The sequence below is a fragment of the Sycon ciliatum genome, chromosome 13 (genome assembly GCF_964019385.1).
Source record: "Sycon ciliatum chromosome 13, ocSycCili1.1, whole genome shotgun sequence".
NCBI lineage: Eukaryota > Metazoa > Porifera > Calcarea > Leucosolenida > Sycettidae > Sycon > Sycon ciliatum.
In genome coordinates, this window is record NC_088655.1 from 14,593,662 (window position 1) to 14,616,069 (window position 22,408).

Here is a 22,408-nt window from a genome sequence, read left to right on the forward strand (position 1 = left end):
CGGAGCCTGGAGTTACGGGCACTTCACTGAGCTTTATTGGGCACCCTTTGGGCGTCTTTCAGTGGAAATATTACTACTCTTTTGTCACTTTTTGTGAAAATAGTGACATCATATGCCATGTCTGTGGCATCTCCCCCTTCAAAATGTGTAACGATTCGGAGTTACGGACATTTCAAAGTTACGGGCAGCGTCCAGTCCCGGACCGCCCGGGAAAAGGTGGTATGAGTGTGCTTACATCTACCCAGCCGGCGCCCGTGCATGTTATGTATTTTGGTCATTGGCCCTGTATCATATAATTTGTATGAAATACAAGTAAATGGATACTTGTAAATAGATGAACGTGCACGCACTCACGCGCACACATACACAGATGGACGCATGCATGTCCCTCTCATGGATTGCATGTCTAAATCGTGCAATGGTGTATGGTTAAGCACTATCATTGCAGAAACAGGATGGACGTAGGACACACCTAAGGCAAGTTTCGTGTTCACATCATAGCTCCTGCGATTTCCAGACTTGCCGGCATGCGTTTTCGAGGTCTGTACCTGGTTACGGACACCACATGCACCGCACTTCACCTCATCATGTCAAGTTGAACCACTATTTTACCTCCATCCTTCCAGAATTGTAGAGTCAACAAATAGTTCGACCTCGCTGCGAGCTGCAGGCGGAACACAAGATTCTCCTGTGGCTGCAGGTACATCAGCTGTTTTGCAGCACGCCGGGGATTGGGTATCGACCTCAGGCAAAGGGCCTGCATCGATAGGGGCAGCCCGGGCTGAGGCCAGTGATGGAGGCTCGCTTGAGCTGTTCGTCTTCGTCGCTCTGCTCCGCCATGATTAACGGCGAGCGATCGCGGATTTCTGGCAGAACTTTCCACGATACCTGGCGCTGAAGCGGCTTGACGTGCCCATTCCAGGGCTAGGGAGCAGCCACTGCACACTTCGTGCCTTGCTGTACGAGTCCCTCGCCGAGCGCTACGCCATCGCCTTCAGGAAACAGGATCTACGAAAAGGAAACAGTAAGATGGCAGCTACTACAAAGTCACCTTCAAAAATCAAACTAACTTTGCAGTCCGCGGGACTCCGCGTGCTTGTGCTGACGTTTTGAAGTATTTCTGGAAAAAAGGAAAAAATCGATGTTTTTGAAAAGATGCGCGCAGGAGTCACCTTAACTGCACACATCCGTTTTCACACATCCGTTTTCAACAAAGATATTCGGATAGGCGAGGGAACCGGATAGTCGAACACACATATACGTTATGCATGAAGGACATACATGTAGAGTCAACTTCGCTTATAACGACACTCGGCGGGGCATCAAAAGGTGTCTTTATTCCCGTAGCTATGCAGAAGACGTTACTTCAGTAACGTCTGGCGCTAGCCAGGGTCCACACAGCTTTAATTTGGTATTTGTGTGTTTGTTTGTGTGTTTGTGTCACGCCTGGCGCTATCCCGTATCTGTCCCGTACCGTACCGTACCGTACCATCAAACACAGCTGGCCACATACAGCTGGCCGCAATATTCAAATAGGGCTTTCAAACGCAAGATCATAACGTGAAGCAACTTGGAAGAATGGGTATGAATGCGAAGTGTACGGGGGAATGCATGTAGGGCGTTAGTGCGGGTTCGAATCCCAGGATATGCCTGAAAAAATAGGAGAATTGAAAAATTTATAACATCCTTATGCTTTTTTTGCCGTCATCAAGGCGGTAGACGGTGTCGTATTACCCTCGATCGTACCTGTCCCGTACCGTACCATCAAAGACGGCTGGCCACAATGCATATTCAAATAGGGCTTTCAAATGCAAGATCATAACGTGAAGCAACTTGGAAGAATTAGTGTGTATGCGAAGTGTATCGGGGGGTGCATGCAGGGCGCGCGATAGTGCGGGTTCGAATCCCAGGTTATGTCTAAAAAAAGGATTTTTTTTAAGAATTTATAACATCCCTATGCTTTTTTTTGTCTAGGTCATCAGGGCAAAAAAGCATAGCGTAGGGCCCTGAGCTTCCAAGCTCTCTCGTTCGCGAAGTGTCGCTATACCCGAAGTCTCATTATATTATGTATTACAGTGGGATGGGACTTTGCTCTGGGCATGGAAATTCTGTCGTTATTTGCGAATTGTCGTTATATCCGCAGTCGTTATTAGCGAAGTTGACTGTATGCTGTAAATCGGTAACCAACGATTTGCTTCTGGATGGCGCGGGATCTGGATAAAAGAGGAACGGATAAGCGAGGTCTGACTGTATACACATAAAATGGGCATCATGCATTTCAAATGGGTAAATGATTTTTTGCGCACGCGCAAAAATATGTTAACACAGAAGGCGCATGCTCTGTTCCCAACAAACTCTCACACGCTCATTGTTCTCCGAAGTCCACTGTTCCTGACTTCAGTTCTTGCTTTGTCCGCATTGGCAGTGGATTTCTTTCTCACGGCTCACTCAGCCTCTCAATACGGCTCACTCAGCCTCCGCAGCCGGGCCCTGCCCGGCTGCCTCCATACGGCTCACTCAGCCTCCGCAGCAGGGCCCTGCCCAGCTGCCATACACACACATTCACACAGCTCTAAGCTGTCACTCACTCGGAGCCTGGCAAAGCAATTGACAAACCCTCCTATTCCCCAAACTGGTTGCTCGTTGTGTGAGTGTGGCATGCAGATGCTTGTGTTAACCATAGATTTCAAATTGACACCATTCATTTCAAACGGGATTCGTACATTTCAAATGGCCACCATACATTTCAAATGGGCATCATGCATTTCAAATAGACACCATGGGTTCAAATGGGCATCACACTTTTCAAATGGGCTCCATACAATTCAAATCAGCTCCACACCTTTCAAATGGGCACCATACATTTCTCATGGGTTCACTACATTTCAAATGGGCTCCATACATTACAAATGGCACCATACATTTCAAAATGGCACCACACATTTCAAATATATATACATTTCAAATGAGCACCATGCATTCAAATGGGCACCATATTTCTCAAAATCGGCTCCATACATTTCAAATTGGCACTATACTAGGGGTTCCAGGATCTGGCCGACTGGGTTCGAGGACTTTCTCCACGCGCTACACACAAAAGTTTGGTCGCGCGATGACGGCTCATTCTAGGCCAGTGCGCTGGGATATCGTAAGTTCTTGAGGATTTTTGAAGTCACCAGTGGCTTCCTGAGGTTTTCAGCTGTCCAATGTGGGGTTTTTGATCGCCGTGCGGCGAAATTAGGCCATTGCGATCAGTCAAAGAAGAAATTGAAGGCGATTTTCAAGTCTAAAATGGCATCTTAGGGGATTCTTAAACCGATTTTCAGCTTCAGCACCCAAAAACCTTTCGGAATAACCCATGCCGGTGTTTTTCTCAAGCAAGGTAGAGCAGCGCAACAAAATTTGAGTGCGCCGAGTAGGACTAAAAGCACCTCCGACATGGCGATTTTTCAAGTGCGAGGAAGAAGAGTAGATCTACACTAGAAACTAGGTGTTACCCCCAGCGCAGTCAGCTGATCGCGAGTATCAAGCAGCACGAAGACCAGGATTGCGCTGTGCCTAGTGAGCACGACGTAGTACACGATTCTGTCCTATCTCCTGTTTGCGAGGAACAAGGAGAACAGCCGGCGGCTTGGATTTACGACTCGTGCGCTGGCGGAGAACAGTGAGCTGCCGTCATTACCGATCGAACTGGTTGGTGTTGGAGCTGATGCAGTATCTCTCACCATGATCAGCCTGATCCCAGCTCCCATCGACAGCGTCTTCTGGATTTGGTTCGCAACTTGCAAGCTCTGCAGAGGACGGCATCGACAACATCAACATTGGCGTGTTTGTGACTTGCCGTCCTTGTCGGCAATGGCCAAAGCCGTGCTGGTGACTTGACGTCCTTGTCGGCCAAAACCGTGTGAAGAAGAGGGGTAGGTTCGCCGAATCGAAGCGTGCATATGTAATCCGCTCAAGGCAAGGATAAGAGGCCGGCTGTAAACTGTGACAAAATTTCATCTGATTCGTGTGAAAATGTATGTAGCTAGGTGGTGGCTGTGCAGTAGTTTGACCATGTTTTGAGCCGATTTCCCATTTGATCGCCAGAGAAAAATACACCCATTTCGCTGTAGAAAAATTGCTATAACTTTCAAATGCCTGGACCGATTTTGATAAAATTGGTACCATAGGATTTCTCATTTCCTCGGTGACATTGTCCAAGAACAAGCTAGCTTGAATTATGAATTTGAAATTTCGACTGGAATCCCTAACTATACATTTCAAATAGACACCATGAAATCAAATGGGCACCATACTTTTCAAATGTGCTCCATACATTTCAAATGAGTGCCATATATTTCTGATGAGCACCATACAATTCAAGTGGGCACCACACATTTCAAATGGGCTCTATGCATTTCAATTGGGCACCATGCATTCAAATGGGCACCATATTTTTCAAATTGGTTCCATACATTTCAAAGGGGCTCCATACATTTCAAATGGGCACCATACTTTTCAAATGTGCTCCATGTATTTCAGATTGGCTTCATACATTTCAAATGTGTGCCATGTATTTCTGATGAGCACCATACAATTCAAGTGGGTGCCACACATTTCAAATGGGCTCTATGCATTTAAATTGGGCACCATACACTCCAAATGGGCACCATACGTTTCAAATGGACACCATGCATTTTAAAGGAGCTTAGTACATTTCAAATGGCACCATACATTTAAAATGAGTGCCATATATTTCAAACAAAGCGCCATACAATTCAAGTGGCCCCAACACATCTCAAATGGGCTCTATGCATTTCAATTGGGCACATACACTTCAAATGTGCACTATACATTTCAAATTGGCTCATACATTTTAAAAATGGCAGCAAAAGAATGAAAACCTGAAAAATTTGGCGATAGGTCTCCCCTACTGACCCATTTAGTGTGCGAATTTTTAATCGTGTAGTATTTTTATTACTTTCCAAGACTTGTTTTGGGTTTTATAAATAAGTCTGATTTGAGTTAAGTCCCAAATACCCCTTTTCTACCCCTCTCAAGGACAGGTATTCCGTTCCATATTTGTCAGTCAAGCAATGAACCAAGGAGAGATTTATGGCCGTACATGTAAGTGCAAAGCTATTTTCAACAATATTCTCGATTGAAAAAGGCCACAATTCAATCCTCAATTCACTGCTGACCAACCCCCGGGGACAGTTTTGTGGCAGGCAGCTGCTGGCGACTCCATGTTGATAGTAGTTACCGTCAACGCGAGATATTGTTTCCGCTCCGCTGATACTGCATTGTGGACACTCAGGTAGAGCATAGAAACATTGTCAGAAAGCATATTGGGGAAATATGGGTATTCAGGTATTCTGATATCATAATGGAATTTCCAAAATTGCATACGACACAAGAACATTTTACTGCGGCACAAACGGGTAGTCTCTCCATTTTCTGTGACTATTCCCAATCTGCAATTCAGGTAACACGGTCTTTTTCGTTATGGACACAAACAGTGGCTATCTGGTTCGGCCTGAGAGAGTTGGGAGATTTTGCATGCAAACTATGATCCCACTTCACAAGCACTATTGGACATGCGTTTGATCAAAATGTCACAACGCAGTTTATTTACCGAAGCACAAGCGTCAAGCGACAAACCCGGAGAAGCCAAGTCGCTGCAAATGTTCTTCATACTAACAAGTTCCCACCCACAAACAAACAAATTATTTACCAGTACGTGCACCAAGAGTACATAACCCCCAGGAGTGTGCATCTGCCTGCACAACCTCTATCCAGTGTTGCGACGGCAGAACTTTACATCACATGGCATGGTTTAAAGGGGAAATTAAGGCAAAAATCAAAATTTCACCAGTTGTAGTCTTCGGGGTGCTGAGTCGAATGGTCGTGGTCCGAGGAAGCTGAGACACTCCCTTCCTACTTGAATCCCAATCGAACTCGCGCACTTCCACCGAAACTGGGTGACTGCACCCTACTAGATGGGGATTTGTATGCAAAATGTCACTAAAAGCGCCATTTCGTTCTTATTAAAGCACAGATGACCGCGATTGGCTCATATGTTGTAGTCTTTTGGACGCCGAGTCGACTGGTTTTGGTCTGAAAAGGCTGCGAAGCAGCGTTCCTCCTTTATTCCCAATTGAACATGGTTGAACAAGCGGTCACGTGCTCCTGCGTACACCAGTCACCTGGTCACCGTGCCTGCATGGTACAACTTACTAGGCCTGTTTGATCTTTTTTGGGTGCAGTCCTGTCACTCGAGTTGAACTCGAGTTGAACCTTGGTGTGAAAGTTGTCGCCTGCTGGCGTGGTGACCAGGTGATTTCGGCACTCAGGAGCACATGACCGCTTGTTCAACCATGTTCAATTGGGAATAAAGGAGGAACGCTGCTTCGCAGCCTTTTCGGACCAAAACCAGTCGACTCAGCGTCCAAAAGACTACAACATATGGGCCAATCGCGGTCATCCGTGCTTTAATAAGAACGAAATGGTGCTTTTAGTGACATTTTGCATACAAATCCCCATCTCGTAGGGCGCAGTCACCCAGTTTCGGTGGAAGTGCGCGAGTTCGATTGGGATTCAAGTAGGAAGGGAACGTCTCAGCTTTCTCGGACCAAGACCATTCGACTGAGCATCCCGAATACAACTGGTGAAATTTTAATTTTTGCCTTAATTTCCCCTTTTTAATAAGTCAAGCTGGCAAAGAGTGCAAAGTGACCGCAAGAGAGTTGAATCCAAAGCAGGGTTGCATAATTATAACCCTGTGTCTATCATGCACAGGGTGCAAATAAATTGTATGAGTTTTGTCACGCGATGTGAAGTTGTTCCTAGGTTAGACAGGCAGGGGGGGGGCAAGAACACTACCAAAAGCCCTGGGCTAGAAAATGAAGCGTTCAATATCGTTTTCTACATATTTACCTGGATTTTATTTGGGGTGGAGGTGCTTCTTTGGATGCCTCCACCCCCGGAATGGAGCGGTGTCTGATGTCGATGGCATAGATCGCGGAGAGTGGATGGCGTTGCCTGAAGGAAATGAACAGGTATACAAAATGAAGAACTGGCAAGTGTTTCCGAAGCAAAATGCACCAGACTGCAGTTCATTCAAGCACATATCAGGGTTGGCAACGAGACTGGAATTTGAAACAAAACTTGTAGCGGTATTCATTGCAAGTGACAGTGTAGGAGTGATGTGAAGGTAGCAAACACAAAGGGATAAGGAAAGAACGTGAAATAACTACACAGCTGAAAGTTTACTACAATTGGCATTGATTACTTCGGCTCAGAATTCATCCGTATTGTGTCAATCACCCATCAGTCCAACATTCCCACTCACAATGAAGAAGTCACACGAGTAGTGCAAGTACACATGTGCAAGACACAAAATGAAATGCATGGATCATTAACAGCAGTACTTAACTTTTAGCTCCATTGGTTGGGTTGAAGCGTGAGGTAATGACTTCCCGTGGCGGGCAGTAGAACTGTGATGTGGGGGCATAGCGGCCAATGCCGGTAGTAGCGTAGCGCTGATCAACCCATCCCGATGCCGGTAGTAGCATAGCGCTGATCAACCCATCCCCGATGCCTGTAGTGGTGTAGCGCTGATCAACCCATCCCCGATGCCGGTAGTAGCGTAGCGCTGATCAACCCATCTCCGATGCCGGTAGTAGCGTAGCGCTGATCAACCCATCCCCGATGCCGGTAGTAGCGGAGCGCTGATCAACCCATCCCTGATGCCGGTAGTAGCGTAGCGCTGATCAACCCATCCTCGATGCCGGTAGTAGTTGATCAACCCATCCCCTATGCCTGTAGTAGTGTAGCGCTGATCAACCCATCCCTGATGCCGGTAGTAGCGTAGCGCTGATCAACCCATCCTCGATGCCGGTAGTAGTTGATCAACCCATCCCCTATGCCTGTAGTAGTGTAGCGCTGATCAACCCATCCCCCATGCCTGTAGTGGTGTAGCGCTGATCAACCCATCCCCGATGCCGGTAGTAGCGTAGCGCTGATCAACCCATCCCCGATGCCGGTAGTAGCGTAGCGCTGATCAACCCATCCCCGATGCCGGTAGTAGCGTAGCGCTGATCAACCCATCTCCGATGCCGGTAGTAGCGTAGCGCTAATTAACCCATCCCCGATGCCGGTAGTAGCGTAGCGCTGATCAACCCATCCCCGATGTCGGTAGTAGCGTCGCGCTGATCAACCCATCCCCAATGCCGGTAGTAGCGTAGCGCTGATCAACCCATCCCCGATGTCGGTAGTAGAGTAGCGCTGATCAACCCATCCCCGATGCCGGTAGTAGCGTAGCGCTGATCAACCCATCCCCGATGCTGGTAGTAGCGTAGCGCTGATCAACCCATCCCCGATGCCGGTAGTAGCGAAGCGCTGATCAACCCATCCCCGATGCCGGTAGTAGCGTAGCGCTGATCAACTCATCCCCGATGCCAGTAGTAGCGTAGCGCTGATCAACCCATCCCCGATGCCGGTAGTAGCGTAGCGCTGATCAACCCATCCCCGATGCCGGTAGTAGCGAAGCGCTGATCAACCCATCCCCGATGCTGGTAGTAGCGTAGCGCTGATCAACCCATCCCCGATGCCGGTAGTAGCGTAGCGCTGATCAACCCATCCCCGATGCTGGTAGCAGTGGAGCGCTGATCAACCCATCCCCGATGCTGGTAGTAGCGAAGCGCTGATCAACCACCGATGACGGTCATAGTGAAGCATTGGCTGATCTACCGGAGCTGATACTGGTGTAGAGCTGGTTGGCTGGCTGATGTGGGTAGTAGCGTAGAGCTGGTTGACTGGCTGTTATCGGCGGTAGCATACAGCAGGTTGACCACGCTATACCGGTAGTAGCTGTGAGCTGACAACAAACTTCGCAAGACACAATCGGTTAGTAGCATACGCCCATGTAATAGCAGCCTGGTAGGACCACTGTCACATGGGGAACCTACCTATGACAACATTACACAAAATGCCAAACATAGGCAACGTACCGGTATGAGCTGGATGATAGCGATGCCCCAAGACGTCTTGTCGCTAGCTGTGAGGGGTAGGAATTCATCATGACACCATTGGTAAGTAGCATACACCCATGCAACAGCAGCCTGCTAGAGCCACTGTCACATGGGGAACCTACCTATGACAACAGTGCATAACCCCACTAAGATAATACTATAGTTACCATGGCGATATCGCTGGTTGCCGCGGTGATAGCGTAGCGCTGGGTGTAGAAGAGCTGACCTACAGGGTTTACCTGCCCCTGATCTATAGGGGGATGTGATATGTGTAGTATTGTGAGAATGGGATGAGTATAAGGATATGTGAGAAAATAATGAAATTGTGAAAGGAAAATGTGAAATTTGATGAATGACAAACTGTGAATAGAGTTCTGATGGAATAGTATAGTCATTGTTCTTTGATGTTTGGGCAGCAGCAGTTCCATCCAGCCGCTTCACCGAGTCCAGGGCTGGGAATTGTTTGAGAGAAGCACTGACTGTCCACAGCGCGGTGAGGTCTGTGTGAGTGATGGGAAAGTGTAATGGAGGGGTCAGTAGAATACCATGCGGTGCATCAGATACAGCAATCATCCTGTATGCTAGCACAAAATGACTCACAGTTACATTAGAAATTCAGGTTGTGTCTACATCACTAACCATTTAAAATAAAGAGAGGAGATATTTACTAGGGATACAGTTCTGATGGTATGCAATGAAAACAGTCATAATTATGTTAACTCTTCTATACCTTCATCAGCCTGTTTTTGACCTTTTCCTTTGACTGATTCGGGCAAGAGCTGCATTTTTACTCCCCTTCTGGGCGTTTCAACTCACTCACAGACGCCTTCTGGGGATCAACGATATCATAATACACGAGCACTCCAACTCTTTACATTCAATGGTCACAACAAATTTGGTGTTTTCACGCGTTTCACTAGCAATGATGTACTTTCGCCGGCTCAAAAAGGAGCTTTGCTGATCCCCTAAGAGATCAGCAAAAGAACATGGAGTCACCAGCAAGCTGCCTTTCCACTCCCCCCCCCCCCCCCCCCCCACCTCTGTTTAGTTTGTGCCCAGGGTTGGAACGGAACACCTGTCATTTCCTATTTTCTTAGCAACTACTCAGCAGCAATACTGGATTGCTACTAAGTAGTGCCAACACCCCCTCAAGAATAATTTCCAATCGATGCTGGATGATGCAGCCTGCATGATAAGACAAGAAGACACACAGTCATGCGCACACCCACAAGCACCAGGAAGACACAAACAAATACATGGGCATCAGCAGGTGCATGACCTGTAAAACTTGTCATAATATGTTCACTGTAGGAAAAGGCAATCCAGTGTGTGGCAAGAATGAGGCATGGGTATGTGTGATCCCCGGCAGCCGATTCGGTAGGGAATTGTCCCGGAAATACAGGGCTGCTGAGTTTGAATTCCGTTCGTGGGTCCTTCTTTTGCAACAAATGGCACAATAAAACCCATAGCAATTGTACATAGCAACAAGATACTTGCTATTCCATCAGCCGCTGACATCGTCATCTTCACCATGACGCTCATCACCGTGATGTGCGCATTTCCATCCTCTTGTCAACGCGTCAGTGTCGGATGAATTTCCTTTATGAACAACATAAGAAACAAATGGCAGAAATACGACCAATGACATGATGTTTAGATCCTTGCCGAAAAGAAAGCCACTGTCCAATAATTTTACTGGTATTTCAATAGAACAGACTGACATGTGAAGGTAGCAAACACAAAGGGATAAAGAAAGAACGTGAAATTATTACACAGCTGAAAGTTTACTGCAATTGGAATTGATTACTTCGGCTCAGAATTCATCCGTATTGTGTTAATCACCCATCCACCAGTCCAACATTCCCACTCACAATGAAGAAGTCACACGAGTAGTGCAAGTACACATGTGCAAGGCACAAAATGAAATGCATGGATCATTAACCCCTTTAGCGCGAGCGTCGTACTAGTACGACGCACATTAGTTGCATGCCCCACGACCGTCGTACTAGTACGACGCTGTAGAGCGAAGCTGCCTATCGTGATCGTGGGGTCCGTATCGAGTCCCAGTGGCTCTGTCGTGGACCGCTGGCTGTTCGCGGGCTGCTGGGGGCTGCCTGGAACCGGCACGTGATTCGAGGCGGGAAAAATCGAACGAAAGGAGACGCACGGGGAATAGTTTCAGGCGAGAACATTTTGGTTGAAAATGCTGCGCCGCGCGAGAGGAAGAACTGTGGACGAAGCGCTCCACGAGCTGTTTCTGAGTTCAGACAGCGATGTGGAGCCGTCAGTGAGTAGCGACAGCGACGAGGAGGGTCTATGGACGCCAGCAAGGGCCAGAGTTCAGAACGAAACTGCGCCTGATGTGAGTGGCGGAGCAAGCGCCAGTGTCGATGAGTACGTCGCGGAGCACGCGGACATCGATGTTGCGAATGAAGCGCAGCCGGCGGACGTCCGTGACAGCAGTAGCAGCAGTAGTACTAGTGGCACGGAGAGCGACGATGATGAACAGGCGTCCGAGAGGTCGCATGTCCACATCCAGGAGCAGCTTGCCGCAGGAGACGATGGGAGCGAAGGTAATTATCTTTTCAATAGTATTTATTTGTTCGTGTGAATTTGAGTACGCTGTGTTTGCACTTTGAGCTGAGTAAAACTATTATACGTGCGTTTGTACCTTTGTTGAAAGTAGTCTTACTGTAATATTCCTGGCCATCGTTCAAGATCTGTTTGGCGTTATGCATAGCGTAACTGGAGAATTTTCAAACAAAATGTTGCCTAAATTCCAGAGTATTTGAGACGTACATCAGCCTTCCTACACTGTAGGGCATCATGTGGCCTGATATTTCCTACATTATTCGTGTTGTGATGTATTAGGGCAATGGAAGATGGAAGAAAACCAGCCCTTGCAAGACTCGTTCACTGCCCAGCCCGGTATCAAGGTGCCAGTGCCAGAAAATGCTGAGCCATATCATTATTTTTGCCTGTTTTTTACTTTACAATTTTGGCAATTGCTCTGCACTGAGACCAATCGATTTGCCCAGCAATATCTAAATGCACACCGTGACACACTCCCAGCTCGTAGCAGATTTAGGAAATGGGTAGACGTTAGCGTACAAGAAATGAAAGTGTTCTTTGCTCTATTTTTGCTGATGGGATTTATTTGGAAGCCAGAAATCGATCTCTATTGGAACAGGAACCCTCTGATTTTCACCCCTTTATTCCCCGCCTCGATGAAGCGCGACCGATGGATGTGTATTGCAAGTTTTCTGCACTTTGCAAACAATGAAGACGAGACGGCTAGAACCGACAAGCTTAGGAAAATTCGGCCGTTGATTACATTTTTCCAGGATAAATTTCAGACCGTGTACATTCCGTATAAACATATCTCTATTGATGAAGAATTAGTGCCATGGAAGGGTAGACTAGATTTTAGGCAGTTTATACCCTCGAAACGAGCAAGATTTGGTGTCAAGATATATGCTCTGTGTGAGTCTAGTGGTTATATGTCTAACTTTTTTGTTTATGTTGGCCGAGATGATCATGCCTATCAGCCTGGCTTAGTAGAGAAAGTCGGCAAATCTGGTGCCGTAGTTGTCCATTTATTAGATCCATTATTTTTAGACAAAGGCTACAACGTATACATAGATAACTTTTATTCTAGTATTGAGCTGGCTGAATACTTGGAGACCAGGAAGACCGGAGTGTGTGGAACAATTAGAAAGAATAGGCGTGGCCTTCCAAAGCGGTTGGTGAACCTCAAGTTGAAGAAACGCGGATCGTTTGCATATCGTACAATGGGCAGTAAATTATTTGTAAAACTATCGGACACCAAAGAAGTATATTTTCTCACCAATTTGTTCAAGCCTAATGTTATTGCAACGAATAAACGCGACCGCACCAGGAAACGGGTTCACAAACTCAACCTTGTTCACCAATACAATCAGTACATGGGCGGTGTGGATCGCAATGATGCTCTTCTGTCGTACTACAGTGCATTGAGAAAATCCATGAAGTGGTACAAAAAAATAGGTGCACATTTTATCGAAGAAGCATTATTGAATTCATATATATTATATAAAAAGTCCAAGAGTATGCCACACCATGAATATGTTATATCTGTATTATCTGCATTGCTTGCGGATGGCACGGGTCCCGCCGCTGCTGATGATGTTGCTGTTGCCAACCCTGCTCCTGCGGATGCTGCTGGCCCTGTACCTACCACACCAGTTGTCCCTGCTGCTGCTGCCGCTGCTACTGCCACACCTGCTACTCCTGCCACTCCTGCCACTGCTCGTGGCCTAGTTGTGTCCTCCAGGCTTGGTGGGCGCAAGGGTCACTACCCCGCACCCGTACCTGCCTCTTGCGGCAAGCCTGAGGGCAAGTCGCAGCGCCGGTGTGTCGTATGCTCCCACAATGGGGTTAGAAAAATGGTCACAATCTGCTGCCTGGACTGCGTGGACATGCCTGGCCTATGTGCCACTCCATGTTTCAGAATTTATCACACATGCGAGAAGTTTTAATTTTTCATTTATTTCTGTCAAAATCTTGAGATTTCGGGTTTTTTCAATTACTCCCTTTCCGTGTACATATCCCTCTAAATCCTGTAAATATCATTGTTTTCATCGTTTCTGAACCTCATAGGCCTGTGTGATCAGGACAGAAGTCAATAAACTGAATTTTCAAAAATCTCAATTTTGCCCAATTTTGACTGCGTGGGGCAGTGTCAAATGCATGCGCGCTAAAGAGGTTAACAGCAGTAATTAACTTTTAGCTCCGTCGGTTGTTTTGAAGGGTGAGGTGACGACTTCCCGTGGCGGGCAGTAGAACAATGCTGTGGTGGTATAGCGGCCGATGCCGGTAGTAGCGTAGCGCTGATCAACCCATCCCCGATGCCGGTAGTAGCGTTGCGCTGATCAACCCATCCCCGATGCCGGTAGTAGCGTAGCGCTGATCAACCCATCCCCGATGCCGGTAGTAGCGTAGCGCTGATCAACCCATCCCCGATGCCGGTAGTAGTAGCGTAGTGCTGATCAACCCATCCCCGATGCCGGTAGTAGCGTAGCGCTGATCAACCCATCCCCGATGCCGGTAGTAGCGTAGCGCTGATCAACCCATCCCCGATGCCGGTAGGAGCGTAGCGCTGATCAACCCATCCCCGATGCCGGTAGTAGCGTAGCGCTGATCAACCCATCCCCGATGCCGGTAGTAGCGTTGCGCAGATCAACCCATCCCCGATGCCGGTAGTAGCGTAGCGCTGATCAACCCATCCCCGATGCCGGTAGTAGCGTAGCGCTGATCAACCCATCCCCGATGCCGGTAGTAGCGTAGCGCTGATCAACCCATCCCCGATGCCGGTAGTAGCGTTGCGCAGATCAACCCATCCCCGATGCCGGTAGTAGCGTAGCGCTGATCAACCCATCCCCGATGCCGGTAGTAGCGTAGCGCTGATCAACCCATCCCCAATGCCGGTAGTAGCGTAGCGCTGATCAACCCATCCTCGATGCCGGTAGTAGCGTAGCACTGATCAACCCATCCCCGATGCCGGTAGTAGCGTAGCGCTGATCAACCCATCCCCGATGCCGGTAGTAGCGTAGCGCTGATAAACCCATCCCCGATGCTGGTAGTAGCGTAGCGCTGATCAACCCATCCCCGATGCCGGTAGTAGTAGCGTAGCGCTGATCAACGGCAACGGCATGAACGGCTGCTGGTTGCACTTGGTCTGTGTTCTAGCCGGGGCGCGGGCGCTGCTGTGCCGACAGAGACATAGAAAGTGCGTTAGCCCGGCCAAGGCCCGCACCTGTACCGCGTTGTGGGTTGACAAGATTCGACATGTTCAGATGGTGTGGACGGTACTGTGATATAGACGATGACAGACTCGATCCAGAACTACGAACGAGATCAGCGCACAAACGCAACACTGCAAAAAAAATAGAACGGGGTCACCAATGTAGGGTCCTAGCCCTAGCACAACTCTTAAAACGCACACAAATGGCGTAAATCGAGAGAGTTGTATTATTACTGTAATATTGACAAAGCAATGAAAGAGAGATAGAAAGGCAACTGCCTTCCATGAAACCAAACTATCTACTGGCCTAAAGCTCTAGGTTGAGAATGTCTTGGCCAGTAAGGAAAAGGGTGTACATGTGTAGTAATGACATAGTACAGTGACAGTGTGTATATGTCCTATATACAGATACGCTACGGTATAAATGCCTGGCGAAATACTAGGATGCATGATGGGATATATGCGTACAATCTGGAATCTGAACCAGAAGTAGCGTACACATTATTATTCCGGGAAATGGCCATAAAAATCAAAGTCACCGCTTACGGAAAACCCAGGAGTGAAAACGGAAAAGTTACAGGTATGGGAACTGCTAAAGTCACCACAAAGTCACACGAGTAGGGCAAGTACACATGTGCAAAACACAAAATGACATGCATGGATCATTAACAGCAGTACTTAACTTTTAGCTCCATCGGTTGTTTTGAAGCGTGAGGTGACGACTTCCCGTGGCGGGCAGTAGAACAATGCTGTGGTGGTATAGCGGCCGATGCCGGTAGTGGCGTAGCGCTGATCAACCCATCCCCGATGCCGGTAGTAGCGTAGCGCTGATCAACCCATCCCGGTGCCGGTAGTAGCGTAGCGCTGATCAACCCATCCCGGTGCCGGTAGTAGATTAGCTCTGATCAACCCATCCCCGATGCCGGTAGTAGATTTGCGCTGATCAACCCATCCCCGATGCAGAACTTCACATCACATGGCATGGTTCAATAAGTTAAACTGGAAAAAAAGTATGAAAAATACAAAGTGACCGCAAGACAGTTGAATCCAAAGCGGGGTTGCATATAACCCTGTGTCTATCATGCACAGGGCACAAATGAAGTTGATGAGTTTTGTCACGTGATGTGAAGTTCTCCCTAGGTTAGGCAGGCAGGAGGGGGGGGGGGGGGGGCAAGAACACTACTGAAAGCCGTGGGCAAGAAAATGAAGCGTTCAATATCGTTTTCTACATATTTACCTGGATTAAATTTGAGGTGGAAGTGCTTCTTTGGATGACTCCACCCCCGGTATGGAGCGGCGTCTGATGTCGATGGCAAAGATTGCGGAGAGTGGATGGTGTTGCCTGAAGGAGATGAACAGGAATACAAAATGAATGACTGGCAAATGTTTCCAAAGGAAAGTTTACCAGACTGCAGGTCATTGAAACACATAATTATCAAGGTTGACAATGAGACTGATATGTGAAACAGGAATTGTGTCTGCATTCATTGCATGTGACAGTGTAGGAGTGACGTGAAGGTAGCAAACACAAAGGGATAAAGAAAAAACGTGAAATAATTACACAGCTGAAAGTTTACTGCAATTGGAATTGATTACTTCGGCTCAGAATTCATCCGTATTGTGTCAATCACCCACCCACCAGTCCAATATTCCCACTCACAATGAAGAAGTCACATGAGTAGTGCAAGTACACATGTGCAAAACACAAAAGGACATGCATGGATCATTAACAGCAGTACTTAACTTTTAGCTCCATCGGTTGGGTTGAAACGCGAGGTGACGACTTCCAGTGGCAGGCAGTAGAACCGTGCTGTGGTGGTATAGCGGCCGATGCCGGTAGTAGCATAGCGCTGATCAACCCATCCCCGATGCCGGTAGTAGTGTAGCGCTGATCAACCCATCCCCGATGCCGGTAGTAGCGTAGCGCTGATCAACCCATCCCCGATGCCGGTAGTAGCGTAGCGCTGATCAACCCATCCCCAATGCCGGTAGAAGCGTAGCGCTGATCAACCCATCCCCGATGCCGGTAGTAGCGTAGCGCTGATCAACCCATCCCCGATGCCGGTAGTAGCGTTGCGCTGATCAACCCATCCCCGATGCCGGTAGTAGGGTAGCGCTGATCAACCCATCCCCGATGCCGGTAGTAGCGTAGCGCTGGTCAACCCATCCCCGATGCCGGTAGTAGCGTAGCGCTGATCAACCCATCCCCGATGCCGGTAGTAGCGTAGCGCTGATCAACCCATCCCCGATGCCGGTAGTAGCGAAGCGCTGATCAACCCATCCCCGATGCCGGTAGTAGCGTAGCGCTGATCAACCCATCCCCGATGCCGGTAGTAGCGTAGCGCTTGATCAACCCATCCCCGATGCCGGTAGTAGCGTAGCGCTGATCAACCCCATTCCCGATGCCGGTAGTAGCGGAGCGATGATCAACCCATCCTCGATGCCGGTATTAGTGTAGCGCTGATCAACCCATCCCCGATGCCGGTAGTAGCGTAGCGCTGATCAACCCATCCCCGATGCCGGCAGTAGTGTAGCGCTGATCAACCCATCCCCGATGCTGGTAGTAGCGTAGCGCTGATCAACCCATCCCCCGATGCCGGTAGTAGCGTAGCGCTGATCAATCCATCCCCGGTGCCGGCAGTAGCGGAGCGCTGATCAACCCATCCCCGATGCCGTTCGTCGCGTAGCGCTGACCAACCCATCCCCGATGCCGGTCGTCGCGTAGCGCTGATCAACCACCGATGACTGTGATAGTGAAGCAGTGGCTGATCTACCCGAGCTGATACTAGCATAGAGCTGGTTGGCTGGCTGATGTGAGTAGTAGCGTAGAGCCGGTTGACTGGCTGTTATCGGCGGTAGCATACAGCTGGTTGACCACGCTATACTGATAGTAGAGTACGTCAGGCGAAATAGCACGTCATAGTACATTTGAAATCAGTGGGATTCCCCGGAAGATGATGACGTCCACTAATTTAGTATCTGTGCACACGAATCTGCTGTGTGTGTGACTCTGTGTGTCAGCTATGATATCATCCCCTGTGGTTTCATGCCTAGCATGTACGTCTGAACCATCCTGCAAAGTTTGAATTACTTAGGTTGAGCGATCGCTCCGCGAAACATACTTTTTGAAATTCTCTTCATAGTGTGTCTTCCACCATTGAAATTTCGGATTTCTTGCTGAGAGGGGTGGCTTGCAACCTCGATATGGCTTGTTCCAGGCATGCTTTGGAGCCATCTCCTGTTGAAGTAGTGGCGGGGATCTTCCCTGCAACTGCTTGTCGCTAGCTGTGAGGGGTAGGAATTCATCATGACACAATTGGTTAGTAGCATACACCCATGCCTGCTAGAGCAGCCTGCTAGAGCCACTGTCACATGGGGAACCTACCTATGACAACAGTGCATAACCCCACTAAGACTATAGTTACCATGGCGATATCGCTGGTTGCCTCGGTGATAGCGTAGCGCTGGGTGTAGAAGAGTTGACCTACAGGGTTTACCTGACCCTGATCTTAAGGGGGATGTGATATGTGTAGTATTGTGAGAATGGGATGAGTATAAGGATATCTGAGAAAATAGTGAAATTGTGAAGGGAAAATGAGAAATTTGATGAATGACAAACTATGAATAGAGTTCTGATGGCATAATATAGTCATTGTTCTTTGATGTTTGGGCAGCAGCAGTTTCATCCAGCCGCTTCACCAAGTCCAGGGCTGGGAATTGTTTGAGAGAAGCACTGACTGTCCACAGTGTGGTGGAATCTGTGTGAATGATGGGAAAGTGTAATGGAGGGGTCAGTAGAATACAATGCGGTGCACAAGATACAGCAATCATCCTCTGTGCTAGCACAAGTGACTCACTGTTACAGGAGAAATTCAGGTTGTGTCTACATCACTAACCATTTAAAATAAAGAGAGGAGATATTTACTAGGGATACAGTTCTGATGGTATGCAATGAAAACAGTCATAATTATGTTAACTCTTCTATACCTTCATCAGCCTGTTTTTGACCTTTTCCTTTGACTGATTCGGGCAAGAGCTGCATTTTTACTCCCCTTCTGGGCGTTTCAACTCACTCACAGACGCCTTCTGGGGATCAACGATATCATAATACACGAGCACTCCAACTCTTTACATTCAATGGTCACATCAAATTTGGTGTTTTCACACATTTCACTAGCAATGATGTACTTACGCCAGCGCAAAAGGAGCTTTGTGTTCCCATAAGAGATCAGCAAAAGAACATGGAGTCACCAGCAAACTGCCTTTCCACCACTCTCCTCCCCCCCCCCCCCCCCGGTTAGTTTGTGCCCAGGGTTGGAACGGTACACCTGTCATTTCCTATTTTCTTAGCAACTACTCAGCAGCAATACTGGATTGCTACTAAGTAGTGCCAACACCCCCTCAAGAATAATTCCCAATCAATGCTGGATGGTGCAGCCTGCATGATAAGACAAGAAGACACACAGTCATGCGCACACCCACAAGCACCAGGAAAACACAAACAAATACCTGGACATCAGCAGGTGCATGACCTGTAAAATTTGTCATAATATGTTCACTGTGGGGAAAGGCAATCCAGTGTGTGGCAAGAATGAGGCATGGGTATGTGTGACCCCCGGCAGCCGATTTGGTAGGGAATTGTCCCGGAAATACAGGGCTGCTGAGTTTGAATTCCGTTCGTGGGTCCTTCTTTTGCAACAAATGGCACAATAAAACCCATAGCAATTGTACATAGCAACAAGATACTTGCTATTCCACCAGCCGCTGACATCGTCATCTTCACCATGACGCTCATCACCGTGATATGCACGCATTTCCATCCTCTTGTCAACGGGTCAGTGTCGGATGAATTTCCTCGATGAACAACATAAGAAACAAATAGCAGAAATACAACCAATGACATAGCGCCAAGATCCTTGCTGAAAAGAAAGCCACTGTCCAATAATTTTACTGGTAGTTCAATAGGACAGACTGACATAGGTAGGGATCTCATGAAGGGCTGGCTACATATTACAGACTGTAGAACCACTGCTTGCCTTAACCTGAGAGTTTGTACGGCACATTCAGTCAAGTATCCAGACCTTGATTCGGAATGGTGAAGAACAGTAGGGAGCCCAAAGTATAGCTGAACTGCCTACAGACCCCATACCACGCCCCCACCACCCACCACACAGAAATCTGTTCGCCGTAAATCACTGTCTGACATTCACCTGCTTCTTGAAAAGGACAACATGTTGGCACACATGTGCCTCAGCTTTGATGGCGCTTTGCCAAGTAAACCACCGCAAGCTCAACCCCGCAGGGGCTTCACAAGCCCAAAATGCGCATGAATAGTTGCGTAAGAACATGGCACCGACATCCGTCCATACTGCTACATCATGGCTGGTTAGTGTTAGCTGTTCATTAGCAGGTTAGGAGCCGTTAGTTCAGCAAATCATAAGAATAAATAAAGATTGAAATCATAAAATCATAGTTTATTTTCATTTATTACCTATCTGGATGCTGACAGTAGCTTTGGGATATCAGTGCAATGTGCCATCAATTCAGTCACGCATTCGATATTATCGGCAGTTCAAGAACACGCTGCTTTTCACTGGTGGTTTATCAGGTGATGGTGCCGCGGGTTATACTGAAAATCTCCTCTGACTTGCTTCCATAGTAATGGAAGCAATACAATCATGTACGTGTAGTCAAGACTGAAAGAGGATCATGTCCCTTGAAAGCAAGAAGTTGGGCTGAGACGACTCCCAGTTTACTGTGCACGACTGTAATGCAGCGACTAACATACCCCCTCCCCGCAAAGCAGTGACTATTACCCCCCCCCCAGGGGCGTCGCACACGGTACGGTCACTACGGTATTGACCGTACCACTATTTGCCCAAAGTACCCCGTAAATCAATAAAATGCACTGATTTGGGCTCTAAATTTCCAATATTTTCGGCTCAGCCACCCCTCCCCCACGAGTAAATTGTGCTTTCAGATGGCTGACCGTACCACACTAAAATGCCTCCCGACGCCCCTGCCCCCCCCCCTCCCAAAAACAGAGCAGACCACCCCCCCCCCCCCTTTCCCCAAAGCAGTGACCCCCCCCCCCCCCCCAAAGCAGGGACTATTACCCCACAAAGCAGAGCAATGCCCATCATCCCCCTCCTCCGCAAAGCAGTGCTGCAACCAGTCTTCCAATGATAAGGACCACCCATTCCTAGCTACATTGACATGAGTATAAATATAAACGCATGCACACAAATCCAACGTTACTTACCGAGACGACTGCGATGGTATGCGGCACTGGGCTCCGTGAGCAGTGCTCCTCTCACGGACAAATTGGATGATAGCGGTGTGCTTTCTCCTCCCAAGGAGGGGCTGGTAGCAAAGGGAAAGGGCAGACACTTTGTCCTTTTTCGACCATGCTTGTGGACGAATCACAATGCGGTGGAAGAAGCTTCAGTGCTTTCCAGAGTTTCCTACAGCAAATAGACCGGACAGAGCAGAGAGAAGCTACTGTATAAGTAACACGGGCTAGAGTAGAAGAGAGCACTACATTAGCCAGTGCAGGCTAAATTCTATTTTTCAAGGAAACCCTTCCGGAAAGGTATCAATCGATTCAGTATGCCATTTTCATTCGTCCTGCCAAGCTTCAGCTGATTTGGAGTCATGACAAGGACGCTATGGCGATTTGAAGATCGAAAAACCTCAGTTGTGTTTGTCACGAAGAAAGGCCATGATTGCACACAAACGGTACAGCCGGTGTGGCACAATGAAGTCCTCCACGGACCCCTTGCTCTGCGCACGCACGCATGCACACAAGTGCTGCAAAGGGGTCTTTTTGAACGCAGATAAGTTTTTTTTTTGATTTTTTCACTTTTCGTACATTTTTCGATAGCATGAGCCATGCACGATTTCCGAGATCGTCAAGGCAAAATAATACTTTGTAGCACTACCTGTTCTTCCCTTAGCCCTTACTCTGGGCCTTGGACAGATAATAAACTTAGGAAGATACTTCCTGTGTGAATACTAATCAAGTTAATGCAGTACAAGGCGTGAAACAATACGAGATGGAAAGAGAGCCGAGATTGGAGAATATTATCTTCTCAACATTCATTGGTTAGAGGGAATGATGCAAACGGGAAAAGTTTGAAGAAACAATTGACTATAACCACCAGAACTCGAACCAGGGACCCTCGCTTATGGTCAGCAATGCTCTAGCCACTGATCTATGGTGTAGTCGTCATGCAAGCAGCGATCATCTTCTCAATATTATTCACTCGTTGAGGGAATGGAAATGGAAAGTCTGAAGAAAATTTGACTGTCACCACCAGGACTCGAACGAGAAAAGTCTGAAGAGAAAATTGACTGTCACCAACAGGACTCGAACCATGGACCTTTGCTTGAGACCAGTGATGCTCTAACCACTGAGCTATGGTGCAGCTGTCACACAACGCTCTCTAAGCTGCAATTCCTGGCAGAGAGTGCTTCTCCAAGTTCTCTCACCACCATCATCTGTTCATGCATGGCGCCTAGTCGATGCATGGCTGGTGACATCAACATAGCTGGCTGTTACATCAGTTAGTGCATAAGCGATGACACAGCGACGATTTGGCTCGGATTGCGA

General features: G+C 48.0%; 1 protein-coding gene across 1 annotated transcript; it reads left to right on the forward strand.

The window, feature by feature from the left end:
- Positions 1-11,008: 11,008 nt before the first annotated feature.
- On the forward strand, positions 11,009-13,531 carry LOC135829197 (piggyBac transposable element-derived protein 4-like). Its single transcript, XM_065341604.1, has 2 exons — positions 11,009-11,587; positions 11,886-13,531. Exons 1-2 carry the CDS (start codon positions 11,218-11,220, stop codon positions 13,529-13,531), a joined length of 2,016 nt encoding a protein of 671 aa, XP_065197676.1. The 5' UTR covers positions 11,009-11,217.
- Positions 13,532-22,408: the final 8,877 nt, after the last annotated feature.

Coding starts and splice junctions, on each gene's coding strand:
- LOC135829197 (XM_065341604.1), top strand. CDS start 11,218: ATGCTGCGCCGCGCGAGAGGAAGAACTGTGGACGAAGCGCTCCACGAG. Junction 11,588..11,885: donor AGGAGACGATGGGAGCGAAG/GTAATTATCTTT, acceptor GTGATGTATTAG/GGCAATGGAAGATGGAAGAA.